The sequence below is a fragment of the Pyxicephalus adspersus genome, chromosome 7 (assembly GCF_032062135.1).
Source record: "Pyxicephalus adspersus chromosome 7, UCB_Pads_2.0, whole genome shotgun sequence".
Taxonomy (NCBI): Eukaryota; Metazoa; Chordata; class Amphibia; order Anura; family Pyxicephalidae; genus Pyxicephalus; species Pyxicephalus adspersus.
This window is the reverse complement of record NC_092864.1, coordinates 74,926,162-74,946,620: the sequence shown is the minus strand read 5'-3', so window position 1 is coordinate 74,946,620 and position 20,459 is coordinate 74,926,162. Positions and strand designations below refer to the sequence as shown.

The following is a 20,459-nucleotide window of genomic DNA, read 5'->3' as shown; positions in this document are numbered from 1 at the left end:
AAAATATAATTGCATTTATATCAGATGAAGACCTAACCTAAAATGTTATGCTTAGATCCATTTTTTATGCTTGGAGCTTATTGCTACCAGAAGGTATTTAACTTCATGAAGGTAAGGTACAGACCTTATTCACACCTATTTTAATAATATATTTTATATCCAAAATCTGTACTCAGATTCTCCCAACTGTTAGTGTTTTCTGTTAGAGTTTTGTGAGTTTCCACACAAATGGCTAAATTGAAGCATTTATATTATAATAGTCATGTGCATCCGTCAGGGACTCCTTTTGTAATGTGTGCTGATGGACTTTAGTAAACACTGTTTCAAAAAGAATTTCAATTAAACATTTTGGATTTGTGTAATCCCATTTTACACACTTGGGCCTAGCTAGCGTTGTCTGAGCCCAAAGTTAAAGCAGAACTAAACTGAAAATTATCAAAAATTTCCTTTAATTCCTCAGATTCCGTGATCCTGCTGGAGATGTCCACTCTATATATTAATATTCTGAATATTTCGGTTTTCAGGGATTGAAGATTGAATTATACTGATAGCATTTTAGAAGCAGAATTTGTAAACAGAATTTGTTCTTTCTTCCAGAATAAACCTTACAATTCCAGAGGGCTCCCTGGTTGCAGTGGTTGGCCAAGTAGGCTGTGGAAAGTCATCTTTGCTATCAGCATTGCTGGGAGAAATGGAAAAGAAGGATGGATTTGTAGCAATGAAGGTAAGGCTGTATACAATAGATGATGTCTTTCCATACAAAATATATTTTATCTTCTTCTGAACATGAAAGCATTGCACTAAAGCTTAACATCTTAAATCATCATGATTCTGACTTTAGATTTAAAGTGGAACTCCAGCGTATTAGACTTAAAATTTATGCATATGTACCCTGTTGCAAAAGGTACAAAATTTAGCCATATTTGTCATTCAAGCAACTTTACTACACTGTATAGCCAGTTTGTGAAATTATTATTTCATACCTCTAGCTTGCTTTGACACCTCCTTGCCACCCACCTGTATTTTGACTGTCATTTAGGTCATTCCTGTCCTTTTTCACTTTTGAAAGAACTCAAACCCTTTTTCTTATGCTTTCACTGCATGAAGTGTGATGGATGTCAATATTTTGTAATATCATAGAGCCCCTTAAGTTTATACTGACACCCAAGTGACACCCAATGGAGCTGCAGTAACATTGCATGGTATTAAAAAAAATGGTGGTATTACACTAAATGCTCAAGTAGTAACTTCAGCAAACCTATCTATTATACTGACATTTTGCATGTTTTTGGGCAGACTTCTCTTTTAAATTGCTTCTGTTATCAGGGTGGTGTTGCCTACGTTCCTCAACAAGCGTGGATTCAGAATGCCTCTCTTAAAGACAATATTCTGTTTGGTAGAGAACGCAAAGAACCAGTGTACAAGAAAGTTCTGGAAGCCTGTGCTCTGTTGCCAGATCTGGAGATCTTGCCATCAGGGGACAGAACAGAAATTGGGGAGAAGGTAACTTTTTTTTTTTTCCCCCTACTATAAAATGACACATACAATGATGTACTTTAATTTATCTTTTTGTAAAAATAAACAGGTTTAAAAGAGACTTTAACTTTGAATATCGCTTAATCTGAAATTACGATCTGAAAATGTCCAGTTTCTTTCTGATCATTATATTTATTATTATTATTATTATTATTATTATTATTAATAAACAGGATTTATATAGCGCCAACATATTACGCAGCGCTGTACATTAAATAGGGATTGCAAATGACAGACTAATACAGACAGTGATACAGGAGGAGAAGACCCTGCCCCGAAGAGCTTACAATCTAGTAGGTGGGGGAATTTCATTTATGGCTCATATGTTTCATTTTTAATGATTGTATGACCATATGGGCATCCACCTAACGAAACTGTCACTTGCAGAGCAATATGTAAATAGGGTTTAGGCTGGTTGCTAAAGTAAATTTTCACTCTGCAAATGATGATTCTCTTGGCTTAATAAAAGTGGTATGAACATACTTTGCAAAGAATACCCAAACATTTTGCTTGCACATGATTAGAAGGCTGAAGTTAGAAGAGCTAACATAATTATGCAGAATAAGTAATCACAGTAGGTGACATCCTTTAGTGTCAGCTTTAGTCAGTGTAGATAATTATAAAGCCTATTAATAGTATTCAACATTTAACCTTGTAAAATGATTTGTGTTTATTTTGGCTAGGGTGTGAACTTATCTGGAGGTCAGAAGCAAAGAGTGAGTCTTGCCCGGGCTGTTTATTGCAATGCTGATGTCTACTTATTGGATGATCCACTATCTGCTGTAGATGCTCATGTTGGAAAGCACATTTTTGAAAAGGTCATTGGGCCTAAAGGCCTACTTAAAGATAAGGTGAGTACTACATCATATAAACAATATGCATTGCTTTGCTTAATAGGGTAACTCGTGAGAACGCTATCCTTAAAAACTTAGTGACTAAATACAAAGAACTGGAGAAGATACCATTTAGGATGAGAAGCAGCTAAGGACCAAAAGTACTTTTGTTGTTGCGTAGAAAGAATGTGTTTATTAACAAAATACAAAGTATAGTTAAAAAGTGTGTGTGTGTATGTGGCCACTAGTTGAGAGTAAATTGGGGAAATAGAATGCTCCAGCGTTATCAGTCTCTTGAATAATTTTAAATATATTGATATTTGACTGTTATAAACAATGTAATGTTCTTTCTCCTATTCGTGCCCTAATCAGGAAATATTACAAAGATAGCATTTATAACTTATGTTCATTTTAATCTTAGATTTACATCCTTGTGTAGCTGGTCTTTTAACAGCTTGGATAATGCCATATGCAAAGGTTTTGCTGTTCCATGTGCCTTTTCAGACCTAAACAATCAAATCATATATATCATATTACGTTTCTCTTAGTCATACATAACTCTATAGAATAATATCTATTTTATTTTGTAAAATTAATACAATTCTAACATGCTGTCAAGAATTTTTTTTAAACATAAGCCACTGATAAAATCCTCCTTTGTTTGTCAAAAAAACATTTAGGAGACTTAGAGGAACTATGCTCAAAAAAGCAAAAAACAAAATAAAAACACACTTACCTTCAATTCCGCCCAAGAGCCTCCCGGGATCCCTGACCTAGGTATCCCGGGTGGCTTTGCGCTCCCATTCATTCTCAAACGGCTAGGCAGCCGAGAATAAGGGGGCAGTGCTGCACCTTTTTTTGTGTTGCACCTAAAAAAAAAAAAAAAAAAAAACAAAGTTGTGGCAAAGTGTTTAAAAAATAAAAAATCGGGATGTCTCTAACCTAAATTTAACAGGAAATTCGTGCCAAAGGATTAAAATTGCTGGTTACCCATTAACCTTATTTAAGTTGATGATGCGGTGGGAGCAAGCTATATAAAACTTTTAGAGACCTAACCTCACAAACCTGTAAAAAACAAAAAAAAAATGTTTGCTACATATGTGTGTGTGTGTAACTTTTGCCTCCCAATAAAAGAATGGATTACACTTTCAAAGAGTTAGGTTTTAGGCTGCAATTAATCAGTTTATCAATAATATTGCCTGATTATAACACTCTAAAATGTGGAAGAGTTCAAAGCGTGAATACTTAGAAAAGGTTTGTTCACTCTACTTTCCAACAGTTTAGTACCAGTTTAAAACCTGTATTGTAATGCTGTAAAATAATAATACTACTGCAAAAATACTGTAAAACAAAATTTGAAGAAAAATTTTGTGCATTATTTTACAACGGAATATAGCCTAAATTGCCCAATTTTAAAAGTTTTACCTGATGTTTTTTTGAACCCTAATTGCTCTTGTTGACTGACTATATTGTTGAATTATTTCCATAGACTCGTATACTTGTAACTCATGGAGTTAGTTACCTTCCACACGTAGACTCCATTATTGTTATGGTGGATGGCAAAATAACTGAAGTTGGTTCCTACCAAGAACTTTTGGAACAGGATGGTGCTTTTGCAGAATTCTTGCGTACATATGCCAATGCTGAGCAGAACAATACACAAGGTGAGGCTAAAATACAAACTATTTAGAATACTTTGTCTAACCTTTTGTAAATCATAATTACAGTGTATGCCTAGCCTTTTTTATTTAACAAAATAGGGCTTCATTTTTGCCATTGTACCTTTTTTGGCATTGAGGTTTTCTATGATCAGTACAACAATAAAAGCACTTTATTAGTAGAATGGAGGTGGTGTTGAACATTTGTAGGTTTTTCTGTAGCTCTCTCAAATCCTAAAACAATAAACAGTTGCACTTATGAATCACTTACACAAGCAATACAATATTTTAGACAGTGCTGATAATCCTACCATTGTGTATATCCTAACTAGTTTTTAATTAATGTGTTTGAAGTGGTGGATCCAATTACCTGCCTTGTTCTATCTTCTGTGTTAATTTTAGATTACATTTGTAGATTTTTAATTCCAATACACTTAAATTCAGTACAAGAAGCCTACCATGTATTGCATTTACTAGTCTAAAAATAATCTGGAACATGCACACTGTTTGGTAGATGCCATTAGTGACTAAAATCCTGCTGTATAATATGTATCCAAATATTGGTGCCTAATCACAGATTTAACACATACCCTTTAAATGTTTTCCTTGTCACTAAATTAATTCTGGTCACTAAAGTTATTAGTGTGTTTATCTAATAAATGATTATTTTTAAACTGGGATGTTGGGGTTCTCAAGTCTATATAGCTCTTAAAGCTTTAGACAACACCATAGGTACACAACTTTATTTCTTAGTTGAACAAGCTGGAATAATTTAGGAGCTTACTAAAAGACTCATTAAGGCTGTACATTTATAAAACTTTCGATTATGAATCAGTTTTTAATTAGTAATAAGATCTAATATGTATTTTTGTGTGACTCTTGGAACCATTTATAGATTTGTATTTTAAGTAGAATTTTGACTGTGCCCAAAAAAGTCAAGCAGAGCAGCGTGAACTAGTCACGGGTATTGCCTGATATTTTACTAATTCTGACCTACCATGGCCAATTTGGTAGGGTTGGGGCTCTGTTTCTTGGATAGAACTGATCTTATGATGACTAGTGATTAAATAATTACTGGTGAGGTATTGGTCAGTATGTTGCAGGAGAGGTGCAAAAAGCATTGAATCCGGGAGATCCTTGCGCTACAGATCTTCAAGACAACCTGACGGCACCTACCCTTTCTGACTTTGTTTGCTGCGACAGCACAGAGCCCCCTGGATACCTACGTCATGCATCCCAGGAGGCTTTTAGCTGCTCCTTCTGTGCATGCTCTAATCTCGGGCACCAGCAAAAAGGGAAATTTAGTAATGGGGGAAAAAATATGCCGATCTCACGCATGCGCAGCGAGATCAGCAATCTTTTTCTCCCCATCTACGCCACCTGTTCTCGTGCCTGCACAGTGCAAGATTGGGTGAGGCAGAAAGAACCACTCGGAAGAAGAGAAGATGATATCGGCACGGCGGCAAAGACGGATACCGGGACGGCGTGGGACCCAAACGAAGAAACCTCCTGACAGATAGATGGATCTACGGGATAAAGGTACGTGTGATTTTTTTTTTTTATTTTGAGTTTAGTTCCTCTTTATTATAAGCAGTCACAGGCAGATGTGTTTTAGGTAATGTCAGACTGCATTATAAGTCTATTCATGTATATACAATGTTTTTAGGTAAAATTTTTGACAAATCTGACTGATAGTTATTAGTTTGTAAAATTGTGGTTGATACCACCATCCAGCTGATCTCATGCATAGTTTGATGGTGTTAGTTCAATTTCCTAAACAAATTCTATTGCTTTCCATGATCTAAGAGCAGGACCAAAACAATCTGTATCATGCAAAAAAAATACATTTTGTTTCTAAAATATTACATTAGTAGTGGAACTCTTTGACACCTGTTTCAAGTCTACCTTTAGCCTTTAGGCAATGTATACTGTTTTTTATACATTTCTCCAAGCATTTTTGGGGCACACAGCAGATCTTTGGGTATACACTCTTTCTGTAGAAGATGTGACAGAATGAAAAACATCAGGCACAACTCCTTAAACTCTGGCATATAATACCTAAGCCCTGTTTTGTTTGTGTCATTAGACCGGATGTTTCTCTCCACCCCTACTGGTTTAGGGTGCTAAAGGTAAAAACGTCTTCACCATCTGATTGTATATCATTAGCTGCTGGCATAGTTCTTCCTAACCTGCACTTCTTGAAGTGTTACTCCACGTGTCAACATGTAATTCTTTATCCCTGAAGACCAGAGATTTACTGCAGTATCTTCTCTGTTGTTCATTGTCATCCCATTCCCTTTCTATCAGAGATTATTGGAACCATTTACTTCCTAACTGATGAATAGGTTGGGGGAGGCCCTGTTGTTTCCCACTAGAGCATGTTTATCCTTAACCTAATTTGAATGATTCCTAACTAGTCTTCTGTAACAGCTGGAGCAGCACTCCTTTGCTTTTGCCACAGTAGGGAAATCAACTTATTTTACTAGTTTGCTTTATATTTTGGTGCAACTCAGCCAAAGCACTCTTAAGTAAAACAACAACAAAAAAAAATTATCCTTCAAAAACTTTGCATCAAGACACACATCCGAGTTTGATTTAGAACAAGTGGCCCCAACCACTAGCCTCCGCGTGAAGAGTATGTGCAGAATACTTCCCCTGTCTTAAGAATTATTAGGAGTTTGATCCAGGCGGTCCTACAGATGCTTAAAATTTAGAAACTACTACCTCTGACAGCAGTACTGTCAAACAGCTGGTCTTTTGTGGACAGACTTTCTGCAGTTTTTCTCCAAACCATCAGGAATTTGATGACATTATGTCAAGAAAGTTGAAGAATACAAAATATAGATCATTTTTTCTGATTACAAAACCTTGATACGTTTTACCCATTTTTTTTGAATTGTTGGGGAAAAAAGAATTGTGTGTTTTTCTTTAAGGCACATTGTATTAAGGAAGCGTAAAGATATTTAATACATGTTTAAGCAAAACTTCAATGTGCCAAAACATGTAAAAAAAATGTTAAAATGAAAATATGATCCTAGCTTTAGTATTTGATGTATTTTATTTTTGTGTAAAATGCAAAAGGCATTAATATTTGAAATTCAAAGACCAGATCATGCATTGAAACTGTTATTTTCCTAACTATGCATATCTTTTTATCCTTTGCTGCCATGTATGCAGAGCATACAGAAGTTGAAGAGGAAGAAGGTTTGTCCTGGAGCATGCTGATGTCTATTTTGTGCATGTGTATTAGTTTTGAAGTAGAACTGTTTTACATTGTGGTAGGAATCAGACATTAGCATAAAATTCTGTAATTTGATGTTTTATATATTGATATGCTGTATTGTGTGTGACTTGTGTCAACAGAAATAACAGGAAAGTTAGAAAATCTTTTATTGTTTGTATGCTTTTAAAAATTCTGTCTGTGATAGACTAGGGCATGGTTTTCTTTCCCCACTGCTATTGCCTCACCAAAGTGGTTTCATTGGTTTGTTTTAAAGTTTGTGTGTGTTAAGGTTTTGCATGTAAAGTTGCTGCCGAAGGGAATTATTTTAATACAACAAGGGACCAAAAAACTTCCAGCATTCTTTCTACTGAATCACCATCCCACGGCCTTGATGTGCCAGATAAATAGATCTGATGGGGGTGCACGTTGGACTATGTGTTGTAACATATAAAATTCCACACAAAAATCTAGCATGTTGGGGTTATGTGTTAAGGTACATTCAATCAACCAATCCCTTTATATCCTTGCGTTGATTTCTAGATGGTGATGGCACATGAAACATGGAAATACACTGACACTCTATTACAGTGGTTGCCAACCTTTCAGACCTCAGAGACCACTAAATACTCAGAATCTGGACCGCGCATGCGCAGGGAGCCCTGTGTCACTCAAAGGGGAAGAAACTTACCCCAGAGTGATGTCATGATGCCAGAACCCGCACTGAGCCTGTGATAGGAGAGTGGGCGTGTTGTCTCCATACGGAGGGCATGGTCCGCGGTTCTGGACAAATTACACTCCTCCCCCTCCCCCACAGTGGGGTCTTTCTCCTGACCCTGCTGGGGGGGGGGCACTGGTCAGAGCCCGCTGACCACTGGTTGGCGACTTTTGCTCAATATACGACTTGACATTATTATTCATATGTCAGGACAAACTGGAGGGAGACCTTTGTGATGACATATTAAACAGATTTCACACCATGCTCTAGAAGGCTGAAGCTGTGACCCCGAAGCACATCAATGATCACATGATTCAGAAGATCAGAGAATTAGGCCATCAATCTGTATAAAAGACTGTATGAAAGTCACAACAGTCTTTTGAGGGACACAAAGAGGACATAGATCACTTTAAATTAGAGAGATAAAAATTCCAATTTAGGCACACTGGTCCAATATACGAATCAGTGGGCTTCCTTAATCTATTACAAATTTGCAATCTGCTCTTATGACTCCCTCTTAAAAAAACTTCCCTTAAATCTTCTATTTACCGTCTCAAAATAAGCCATATGTCCAAACGGCGCCTTCCTCTTCAAATTTCTCTTTACCCACATAGGCATATTGTTCCCAGCTACATTCCAAACTGAAGCTAAGCAAAAACTATCTACATTTGACATTCTGACCTAGACTTAGATGATGGTGCTGATTAGAGGTTCTAGGCATAAACTCATTCAGGATCGAACTTGTCTGAGGAACAACGTTCTTAACATTGCCGTTCCAGACTGAGTTACTCATCTGTTTGTGAGAATTCTGACATTTACTCTCTTTTTAATTGCAACACCATTTGATACCTAGCTGTAATTAAACAACCCTCTCCAGTAGCCTCCCTTTCCTAGTTGGTGAGATCAATCATTAATCTACTCATGAATTGCTTCAATGCTATTCCCCTATAAAATGTTGGAGGGAGCTGAACCTACATAGACATTATTAACCTCCCTAGTGGTCTAATTACTTCCAAATTTCCATGCAAAAAGTGGTACAATTTTTTTGCATGGAAATGGATTTTTCATTGTAGGCTTTAATTCTTAGGCATAGCTAACCAATATTTAATACATTTAATATTAAACTTTAAATAACACAACACAAACATGTAATATAACTGTACAGTAGCATGTAATAATACATATCTATCTATTTATATTTTTTGACTTTTGCTAGAATTTACAATTAAAAAACCATGTGAGCCCATAATTGAAACAAGTCAAATTCTATAATAGCAAACCATTTATTTAGGTGAATACAAATAGTGTATGTGAACAAAATGGTGGACATAATAATTCTTTTACAGACCAGATGTACTTGCACACTGCATTACTAAATTATGTCTAACCATTTGACACCCAAAGTAGGAAGACCAATAAATAGCAAACTACCTTTCCAGCTTCCCTGCATTGCAGTAGAAACTATCTTTGTGCAGGGAGTTCTAGTCACATGCACTAGGTGTTGAGGGATTGTAAGATCTCAATCTGTTAACAGGAAACTAAAAGCCATGGGAGGTCCTATAACTACACAGCTACATGCAGGTATGGCTACACACTGGCTCCTAAATTAAATAGTTATTTTCCAAGGGAGATGCTAATTACCAACAATCAACATGATTACTTTGAGAATTTGGCTTATTATTAAACAGGTTTATATAGAGCCAACATATTACACAGCGCTGTACATTAAATAGGGGTTGCAAATGACAGACAGATACAGACAATGACACAGGAGGAGAGGACCCTGCCCCCAAGAGTTTACAATCTAGGAGTTGGGGGAAGTATCACAGTGTTCAGTTTTGGCTTTAGTTGCACTCTAATTATGGGTTAATCTCCTATTTCCCTCTTCCACACAGAAGTCCCAAGCCCTACAGAAGAGAAACACATGGAAAATGGAATGTTGATAAATGAAAAGGGTGAAACACTACAGCGGTAAGTATAAAGCCGTATTTACACATTCACAGATATAGTAATGTTTTCTGATAACTGATGAGCGATAGGAGGTTCACACTTCCACGGAATGTAGAGGTGATTAGATCCCCTAATAGCAAGTATAGAGGCCTTGGCTTGCCAATATCATGTAAAATAAGCTCATATCAGATTCTCTCATCCTTTTTTCATCAGCGCCTTAATACTTGATACATATCACTGGCAGTGAAAGGGTCTCCATTTCACTTTGCTGCAAACATTGTGGAGAATTGTATCTTCAAAGCATAGACACTGAAATAACATGTCTTGAATGGTAACAGTCAGGTGCATCAGTACATACAGCTATAAAGATAAGGGACAGTTTATTTATATATGTAGCCTAGAAACAGATTCACTTTAAAAATGGGGAATTAAACTAGAATGCATATGTTTGTGTTTAAATAGACTTCATTTTATAAGGCATCCTCTGTGTTCAGCTGCAATCACAAATCAAAGTCATTCTGCATTAATACACAGACTGTGTTTCCAGATATATGCATTTATACTGCTACAGTTAGGTTACGATAAAAAGGTTTAAACCTTCACTGAAATGTTTAGGAACTTCAATGAGATCCCACTTCTGTTTGGAGATTTACTTGATCTGGTATTGATTTAGTTTTAACTTTTTATTGGCCAGTTGACAACAGGATTCAAAAAACCAATATTACAATTTGTTTCCAATCAGACAGTTGAGTGTATCGTCTGACACAAAGTCTACACAGCAGAACAGCACTGCTGACCTCCAAAAATCAGGAGCTGAAAAGGAGGACTGGAAACTGACTGAAGCGGACAAGGCTAAAACTGGCAGGGTGAGATTCTGTTGGTTTTTCCTGTGTATTATATTGTTAGAGATTATTTGTACATAAACATGTTCTGATGTTTATCCTTTGTAAGCAGTAAACATTCTTTTTTTCAGTTTCTCACACAAATTGTGAAACGCCAAAAGAAAGAAAGAGCATTTTGGTTGGCTATCATAGTTTACATCTCATAAAGTGGAACTGAACCACCAGTAAACGAAATGCTGCTGTTGTAGACCCTCAGGAGGTTTTACCATAATTTGCAAGATTGCACAGCCTGGCACAATCATCTCAAAGAATTTTTCACATTTCCCTCCAGCCAGTGCTTCCTTTTATATCTAGTTCTCTACTGGGCTCACAGTCTTCTAACATAGTAATTTACCCGCTGACAGTAATGTAACTCCCATGCATAGAAGTTACCTATCCCCTAGGACAGGGGTCGGCAAACTCTGGCCTTTAGGCCAGATACGACCTAGCCAGTAGTTCGCTCCGGCCTAACGCCCCCTGGGCTACAGTAGGCACTACCAGAGCCACCTCCTTGCAGTTGCTCCCCTGTTTACCGCGGCCGACGTTGATACTTCCACCGCTGCGGTAAATAGGGAACTTCCTGAAGGGAAATCCCTCTCCTCTGCAATGCATACGAAGGAGAGGGATATCACTTCAGGGGGGGGTTCCCTGGTGGTGGGCAGAGCCATTAGGGCGGAACTCAGAGTCCGGCCTAGTGTGCTCCCGCCCACCCCTGAAATGGCCTATTGGCCATGAAAGTTTGCCAACCCCTGCCCTAGCACATGACTGTCGGAGATTGTACAGAGGGTTTTTTTTGTTTTTTTTAAATCTCCTAAAATAAGTCTCTTCTGTCATATGTGTTCCTATGTGTTTTTATAACAAGTGTTTTGTATATATTGTAGATCTAGAGTATGTTACGTGTGACAAAGAACCTATTAGGAATGCAGAAAAGTCTGTTTTCAGAAACTGTTTTTTTTTTCTTTCAACAGTCCACATAATGTATCCAAATCTTTGAATACCAGGATGAGTCTAGTGTAGGAAGAATCCTGCTTTGGTGTACATGTACTTGTATAATTGTTCATTTAATGTACAGCGCTGCGTAATATGTTGGAGCTATATAAATCCTGTTTAGTTATAATAATACCATGTCCTAAAAATCAAACGTTTTCTTTAGTCAAGCTACGTACACACTTCCAATGGTTGTCTCCTGATAATCGGCTCAGGCCCGATATCGGATGAGAATCCGGCTTGTGTACAGGATCCTACGTTCAGACGACCCTCCTGGCGGATCCACGGATGATGGATGATGAATGATCCTAATGCAAGGGAAGGGGGAGAGCGCACAGCAGGGTGCTGCTCCGTCGTACTCCCCCTCCTCTCTCCATAGAGCAGAACGGTGCTTTATGTACAACGCTCGTTCATGCATCGTGCAGTCCTTAGTCGTTGGAAAGGATTGTGAAAGATTCTTTCCAACGACGACAATTGCACGTGTGTATGCAGCTTTAGATTCTTCAATTTAGTCAACATTTCAAACTTGGCGGAAGACGTCTGCTTTAAATACTTGCTCTTAATGTAACACAACTTGTTTGTTTCCATTACAGGTTAAAAGTGCAGTGTTCTGGGAATACATGAAAGCCACGGGGCTTCTTCTTTCTTTCCTGAGCGTCATTCTGTTTCTCTGCAATCATGTATCTTCCTTGGCTTCCAACTACTGGCTCAGTTTGTGGACTGATGATGAAGTAGTCAATGGCACCCAGCGAAACACCAAAATGAGACTCAGTGTTTATGGAGCACTAGGAATGTCACAAGGTCAGAATTAGCTGCCTATATTGTCATTTTCTGATTATCATGTATGTGTGTGTTTTTATCTGCATTTTACTAACCTTTACCTTAAAACTGGAAAGCTCCATGATCGCATCGAAGTAAAAGTGGTTTAGCAACTACAAAACTACTATTCTATCATTCAGACTTGATTTTTGATCAGATTTTTGAAAATTTAGTGAAATTTAGTTACAGTAGATCCTACACTCACCACTGAAATCCCAGGCGTTTTTTTATGTACCATGATAAGAGTGATTAAATATATTTTTTTTCATCGTTTATTCGGGGGCACAAAAATCTAGTTAATAGCTTTGGGTATGGCTGATACTTTAGGAGATTGGGCAAAGCAGAAAGGGCACTAATTTATCTACCCAAAGAATACCACCAGCTAAGGATTGCAGAATCCTCCCAGATCGGAACATTTGGCATTTTATTTCAGTTGCTTAGCCATTCTGTGATATGCAGTCACAGTAGTTGTCAAACTCTAAAAACAAAACGTGGCATTTTAAAATATAGCTTAAATAAATATACTTTTTCCTTTCTATTCTTTTTGATCTATACAACAACTTTCCTTGGACAAAGTTTGCAAAAGTGTTTCTGTAACAATTTTCTGCATGAATATTGCTTAAAACATTTCCTGTTTTTTATCTAGTTCTAAAAACTAGACTCTGAGAACCCCATATATGAACAAAGATCTCAAAGGTTAGACTAAAGCTGCGTACACACTTCCAATTTTTATCGTTGGTAAACGAACGACGAACGATCCTGCACGATATCTGCGAACGATCGTATGGCACCGATCCTGTACCTACAGATAACGACACGATCGTTCAAAGATATTGTACACACGATAGATGCGATCGTTTGAACGATACAGGAAGTGACGTGCACCACAGGAAGTGAGCGAACATTCGTTCACCGCGCATGCTCAGACCATGGACGATCACTGAACGACCGTACACACGATAGATGGTCAACGATCGTCGTCCGATCCGCCGGTCCAGTCGTTCATTTCCAACGACTATCCTCGTTCGTCGGCGTCGTTGGTTACTTTTTTTACCAACGATTTTTGGCCAATCGGTCATTCGTCGTTCGTTCGTCGTTCATTTCCAACGATAAAAATTGGACGTGTGTATGCAGCTTAACAGGTTTAAATATTGAGGAAAATTATCCAAAGCTGCGTGTTACATAATTTTGAGCGGCAAAAGTATGTCAACTTTTTGTCAGTCTTCCCTGAAATGGATGTCTGAACAAATTTACTTTAGGGTCAGAAAGGAGGTGCTTTGTATTGAATAAAATTCCTATTTTTAACAATTGTTTTTAGTCTGTGTTAATTGAGGGACCTAAAACATAACTGCACAAGGCTATTTTTCCTTAATTTCTATACCATCACTAAACACAGAAGGAAAATAATGGTAATCCGTTGGTTTCGAGGCTCAAAAATAGTTTTTAATATTGATTGAAAATGAGTAGCCAGCTGTATCCAAGAAAGTTATATTGCATCCCCCTTCTCAAATATTTTTTTTTCCAGGACCAAGTGTACTTGGTACAAGGTATTAATGATCTTGGTAGCAGTTCTCCATGCCAGAGCATGCGCAGCAGGAGCATTTTTATTAATAGGGGAAAAAATTGCCGAGCTCACGCATGCGCATGAGATCGACAATTTTTTTCCCAATCTAGGTCACCCAGTATCGTGCCTGCGCAGTGCGAGTTCAGGTGATGTAGGAGGAAGAATGCAGGAGAAGAGGGAAAAATGTCAGCCTCATTAATGTTTAAAAAAAATTAAACCTTAAAAATTTAATTTAAATAGACTAAGTAAATTTCTCTCAACATTTATTGTAAGACATTGCAGATCTCTGGTTGATTTGTAATAGTCATGCTCCCTCTTGTGGACTATACCTTATTTTGCAAGCAGTAGGTGATAACTTTTAGCTTCGTGTCATAGGACAACCTGGTAGATTCATGGCCATTGTTGCTTTCTGGGAGCTTGCTGATTTTGCTTTCCGCAGTCTACTAAAAAGGAAAGCCTTTATTTCCTTCCTTTTCATGAACATTGCTTTTTTGGGGCACATTGCTTGTGGCTAATTGGCAAAGACACGTTTTTAAATGATATGATTCACGTACAATGGTTTTGAGAGCTAACCATGAGCCAGTTCTTTCTTGTCTGTCTGTCACTTGTTTGATGTGATACAGTCATTCTGATTCCCGACTTCACTACCTTTAAGGATCCTGTGGATAAATAGTTAGGAGATCATTACTCTTTGAGTCACTTGGGCCTGTTAGTGAGTAAACAAGGTTTTTACGTAATTTTCTTCATTACATTACAAGAATCTTCAAATGATTTACCTATCTCTCTTGGTTCTGGGCCTGTAGACTTTTCAAATGTTAGCTATGCCTAAGTATGTATACAGTCTACAAGAAAATAATATTATATTATTATAATAAATTCTTACCTCTTTTTGTATTTTCAGGCATTGCAGTTTTTGGATACTCCACAACAGTGTCTCTGGGGGGTGTCCTTGCTTCCCGGTACCTACATATGGATTTGCTTCATAATGTTCTGAGATTCCCCATGAGTTTTTTTGAGAGGACTCCCAGTGGAAATCTTGTAAACCGTTTCTCCAAAGAGATGGACACTATTGATTCTACAATACCTCAGATTATTAAGATGTTTATGGGCTCCCTATTTAATGTAATTGGTGCATGCATTATAATTTTGATTGCAACGCCAATAGTAGCTGTGATAATTCCACCCTTGGGGCTGCTTTACTTCTTTGTGCAGGTGGGTATGAAAGCGCTACTATTGCTAGAGCAGACAATAAACCATGCTGTATAATTCCTGTTTAAAAATCCAGTTTTTAATCCATGTTTAAATTTTATTGTATAAATAATACAACTATTCATATTGTAAAATAAGTGTGCCTCATCACTGAATGCATACAAATGTGACGAGGATAATTGGATGAATATTTTGGACCTCTTTTTCCCTTCTTTTGGGGGTGAGGACTACATGAGGATTTACACCTTCTGTCTTCGGGAGGAACTATACTAAGAATAAGTAAGCTGCCATTGTTGAATTCATTGTAAAAAATTATAATTGCTTATCTGTAATATTGATCTTTTTGGGTAACACACCTGGAGCAAGTATGCATCTAATTCAATCATATGAACACCTGAACTGCATACTTATTCTGGATCATTGATCCAGAAAGTATTCAGGTCAAGGGATCAGTACACCAACTAGTCAAGCTGCATTTTAAACCAGGTCAGAAATGACAACCTACTTAGTTTCCCTTTAGGTGATTTGGACCCCCCAAAACTGTATGCCCACCTCAGGTAACCCTTCTTATTACCAGCATGCCTCACTGTCTTATCAAGGTAGGCTACTTCTCATCAGCTCTGCAAAGCCTAACTTTTTTCATTATTTTTTTTTTTGTTTTACTCTGCTGCAACAGAACATATCTGGAATTGCTTTGAGAAACAATTATTCTTTAGCTACAGTAGGGATTAGGTATGCCCCAGTGATGAAAATATTCCTCAGCAGAAAGTCTAAAGGAAATTATGGTAAACCCCCTTCCCATTGTTTCATTCCCTCCTTTTATATTCATCATCCAGGCTCCCTAATTCCAGATGGGGACTGGAAATTCTTGCTAGCTCTGGCGTAGTTTGCCTAAAAGTGCAGGGGGTAAAACTAAAGGATTAAACTCAGAATTTGCATTTTCTCTGGTCTCTCAACCTACCAGTTTTACTTAGCAGATTAACACAACCCCTTTAGGTCCTTTAGGATACATTTCTACCTAATAGGGGTCTGTCTTTGCAAATCCCCTCTCAGAGTGGCTCTGGAAAAACTTCAACATCGGTTTGCTTTTTCTCAAAGTGAACTTTTTAATTTGTAATAGATCAGCTCTTCCAGAAGGGCTGCATGCATGAGAATTCCACTTTGTACCTCCTAACTAGATAAACTTTTGTCTCTTGTGAACAGGTCTTGTTGAACCTTTAGTATTTTACACATGAAGTCTTTCTCCTACACACCATGTGTTGGCCATTCATCTAATCTGGGTTCAATGAGCTATGGTGTTAAACATCACTTAATAAGAAGACACAGAAACTCTTACATAACCAACATGTCAAAAGAGGTTCTCTGGACCCATGGCTGCAAACCATTTCACTTTCTGTTTCTGCTCATCAGATTTTGGCAACTTGCAGACCATTGTAACATGGTTTTCCTGCGATTACCTGACATATATGGGATTGTTTTCTTTTCGCCCACCCTTTAAATGATCTGTTTTTGGACCTCCTGAAAGTTTGATATGTCCTGTGTCCATCATTGGACAAGAAAGACAATTGTATTTATGTAAAAGATAATAAATTAGATTCAATTTAGAGACACATGTCTTTGCCCTTGGTACTACTATTAGAAACTGAAGCATAATGATAGTAAGAGGTTATCTGGGGATGACATACATTTATTTATTTGTTTTATTACATTGTGTTCTTCTTGTAGGTGGTGCTATAACCTGAAGGTATAGGATTGTGTTTTCTCAGTGGACTCCAAGAAATAGGTTTTATGGTATGTTTTAGCAAACACCTGTTTTACAGACTTCTCTGTTTTCTTATAGAGATTTTATGTGGCAACATCACGACAACTGAAACGCTTGGAGTCTGTCAGTAGATCACCTGTGTATTCACACTTTAATGAAACGCTGCTGGGAGCAAGTGTGATCCGAGCTTTTGGAGAGCAGAAACAATTCATCCACGTTAGTGACTCCAGGGTGGATGAAAATCAAAGAGCCTATTACCCCAGCATTGTATCCAACAGGTACATTTTAAAACTTTTCTGCCTACACCCTGTGTTATTTACTGTCCATGGAAACCATAATTTTTCTGGACATCTTGGGGAAAATATGGGTATAGCGCTATAGCTCTGGAAACCTAATAAATCTCATGTGATCACAACTGTTTTAAAGGACATTATGAATTATTTGCCTAGTATTTTTTTTGTGTCAATAGATTGGCAATGTATAAAACTATGTACTATATTTTTAGGTGGTTAGCCATCAGGCTGGAATTTGTTGGAAACTGCATTGTCTTGTTTGCCTCCCTGTTTGCCGTAATTTCAAGGCATACGCTCAGTCCTGGGTTAGTTGGACTTTCTGTCTCCTATGCATTACAGGTAAGTTGTCAATTTCATTCTTTTAAGTTTATTTCTTTAATGATACCCTTAAAGTGAGGATTGGTAATTTTTCTCAAAATATTCAAATTAAAGCAAGATAAGACCCTAAGTACTGAAACTCACGTTTTATTTTTTAATCTGGCACCAGCAACACCAGTCAGGCGGACAATGAAATGAAAGTTGTGGTAGTGCAGGGAAGAGAACTGTACTGGAATTTCGAATTCATTGTTGGACAGGTGCATAACAAGTGCATCTAGTGCTAAATGCTTGGATCGGATCTTGGGTTGTTCATATTGACAGATGTCATTGTCTAGCTCCTGGACTTACTGGGTAATGACGGAAGCGGGGCTTTTATCCATGTAGGTCCTGAGACTATAAAGGATCTGGTATATAAAAAATAGGGCAGGCCTTCTTATTTTTTTTTTTTATCTTTTTCATGTTACATTTTTTCACTTGTTAATACCTTTTTTTTTGCAAATTAATGTTTTGAATGTTATCATTGACATCCCCATGTGCCAGAGGTTTAAATGCCACAGTGTATTTTTTCCTGTTTCTTTAGGTTGGTTCAAGTATATATGGTATACCACAAGTTTAGGCACAATAGTTGATATATGTTTCAAAAACACATTGAAAATATGTGTGCTTGTAAGATTTGATCAACAACAAAAAGCTAAACTGTGTTCATATGTTTAAATAAATGTACCCTGCTTTTTTTGTTGTGCTTCATCTTTTGGAAGTAGCCACTTGCCAGCTGTATTTACAGACATATGCAACACTCCATAGTTGTCAACAGTTTGTACATAAATATATACCCACCAACAAATGCCTTTGTTAAAACTAGTAAGTACATTAAGAAAGCCAATGTAAATACTTGAAAGTAATATATGCCTTTTAGTGCTTTCTTTACCTGTATTCAGTAATAGTTAAAATACAGAAATAAGAAAATAGCAATAATAAAATGTAGTGTATGAAAATAAACTTCTTCATTTTGGCAACCTATTTAGATTTGTGAACACTGGAGAAAAAAAAATCTCCTATTAAATGTTTGAAAAAATGCTTTAGATTTCTGACAAGGGTTTTGATGAATCCTTGAACTCGCTGGCATTAACATTTCCATTGTAAAACTCTTGTTATTTCTTAGTGTTACTTAGGTAATAGATCAAGGGTTTTTAATATCTGCCCGGACGCCTTGTATGGATATAAAATACTGCAGTATTACCAAGCAGAGCTTTTAGTCCCTTTTAATGTAAACCTTTTTTTTTTTCTGGAGGAAGCTCTTTGGTTACATTGTATATAATAGAGAATACATTTTTAATGTGTGTGTTCTGCTCAACATATTCCTACTGCAGGTAACAAAGCAATCTCACAATATGGAAAGAAGCAGAACATCCTAAGCCCTCATCAAATGTAGTTGTTTCTCTTACATAAAGTAATGTGTCCTTTAAAAGAGGGCTGACAAACAATATTCATGTTAACAAATAGCAATTCTTGAATGAATGTTGTATGTTTTTTTTTTTAACTCATTGCTTGTGTTGCTTTAATCTAGCAAAAGACCAAAAACTTTCCAAAGACTTGCTCACACAGAAAGTTAATTTGTGGTGTAGTTATCGCTTATCAGACAACCTCCTTCTACTCCTTAGCTGTGGGTAGTGCTTGCAGGCAATTCTGCCTTCAAATTTATTTTTTTAATAAATGGCTGAATAACACTATAAGAAAGATTTTCTAGGGATTCTTTTATCTTGAACAGGAACCGGATGTGAAGCGTATTATTTGTTTCTATGTTTGCCAAGCAAAGGCTTTCCAAATCCTTTCAGATGGTTAAAAACTGCCGTCAGCTTAGCTGACATTCAAAAAGTTTTTTAATTCAAATCTAAGGGAGTGGTTTTCAAATGCACAGACCCAAAAATGCAACACAAAGCCACTCAGCACTAAAAAGGCTTCTAGACAACTGCAAGAAAAAAAATCATCAACCTCCCACCTATGGCAGTTATATTTACAGGCTCTGCAGATATTTGTTTTTTGAGCAGCCAAACTAGGAAACTGCTTTCTCAAGCACTGTACAATCCATTTGAGTTTAAAGTGGACATATCACCAACATCTTTACTTTCCAAAAAAAAGTAGATACATTTTAGGTATTTCTAGGTATTTTAACATTACAGTCTGTAATGTTTTTCTGAAATTGTTTTTCTCTGTTATAGGTGACAGCATACCTGAACTGGCTGGTGAGAATGTCATCAGAACTAGAGACCAATATAGTGGCAGTGGAGCGAGTGAAGGAGTATGCAGATCTGGAGCAGGAGGTATACTCTAACCATTGAAAGAGTTGTGTTGATCTTTTCATGGTAGTCTTGAATTGATGTTTTTTGAGACCAGTCAACCAACCAAAAATGATAATTAGTTATTATTTTAAATGCATGCAAAAGGCTACAGCTTGAATAATCTTATCAGTACATGCTAACTTTTAAAGTGGGAACAGATGTTTTGAAATGTCATATGTATGTGTAAGTCAACTTTTTTGCAGAGCAACTGTGGGAAAAATCTGGTAAATGTCAAAATAGATTTTTCTTTTTTTTATTGTACTTTCTGCATGTATCATCTGTTCATGCTAGTCCAAAAATGTATTAGAATAGTAACAAATGCATGAATATGAGACCTTAAATATTCCTTGTAGCCAAAACTTATGTATGTTT

At 37.0% G+C, this 20,459-nt stretch overlaps 1 protein-coding gene across 3 annotated transcripts in view; it reads left to right on the top strand.

Moving 5' to 3' along the window:
• LOC140335957 (multidrug resistance-associated protein 1-like) overlaps nt 1–20,459 on the top strand; it is a 75,622-nt gene that overhangs the window by 47,653 nt on the left and 7,510 nt on the right. For 2 of the 3 annotated variants that reach the window (XM_072418972.1, XM_072418971.1), the window contains exons 16-27: nt 598–724; nt 1,327–1,503; nt 2,220–2,387; nt 3,859–4,033; nt 7,205–7,231; nt 9,861–9,936; nt 10,658–10,781; nt 12,377–12,584; nt 15,068–15,378; nt 17,216–17,415; nt 17,643–17,769; nt 19,968–20,069. In XM_072418972.1, coding sequence (XP_072275073.1) covers nt 598–724; nt 1,327–1,503; nt 2,220–2,387; nt 3,859–4,033; nt 7,205–7,231; nt 9,861–9,936; nt 10,658–10,781; nt 12,377–12,584; nt 15,068–15,378; nt 17,216–17,415; nt 17,643–17,769; nt 19,968–20,069 — 1,822 coding nt within the window. The remainder of the gene's footprint in view (nt 1–597; nt 725–1,326; nt 1,504–2,219; nt 2,388–3,858; nt 4,034–7,204; nt 7,232–9,860; nt 9,937–10,657; nt 10,782–12,376; nt 12,585–15,067; nt 15,379–17,215; nt 17,416–17,642; nt 17,770–19,967; nt 20,070–20,459) is intronic. The other variant, XM_072418973.1, reaches the window with a different exon arrangement.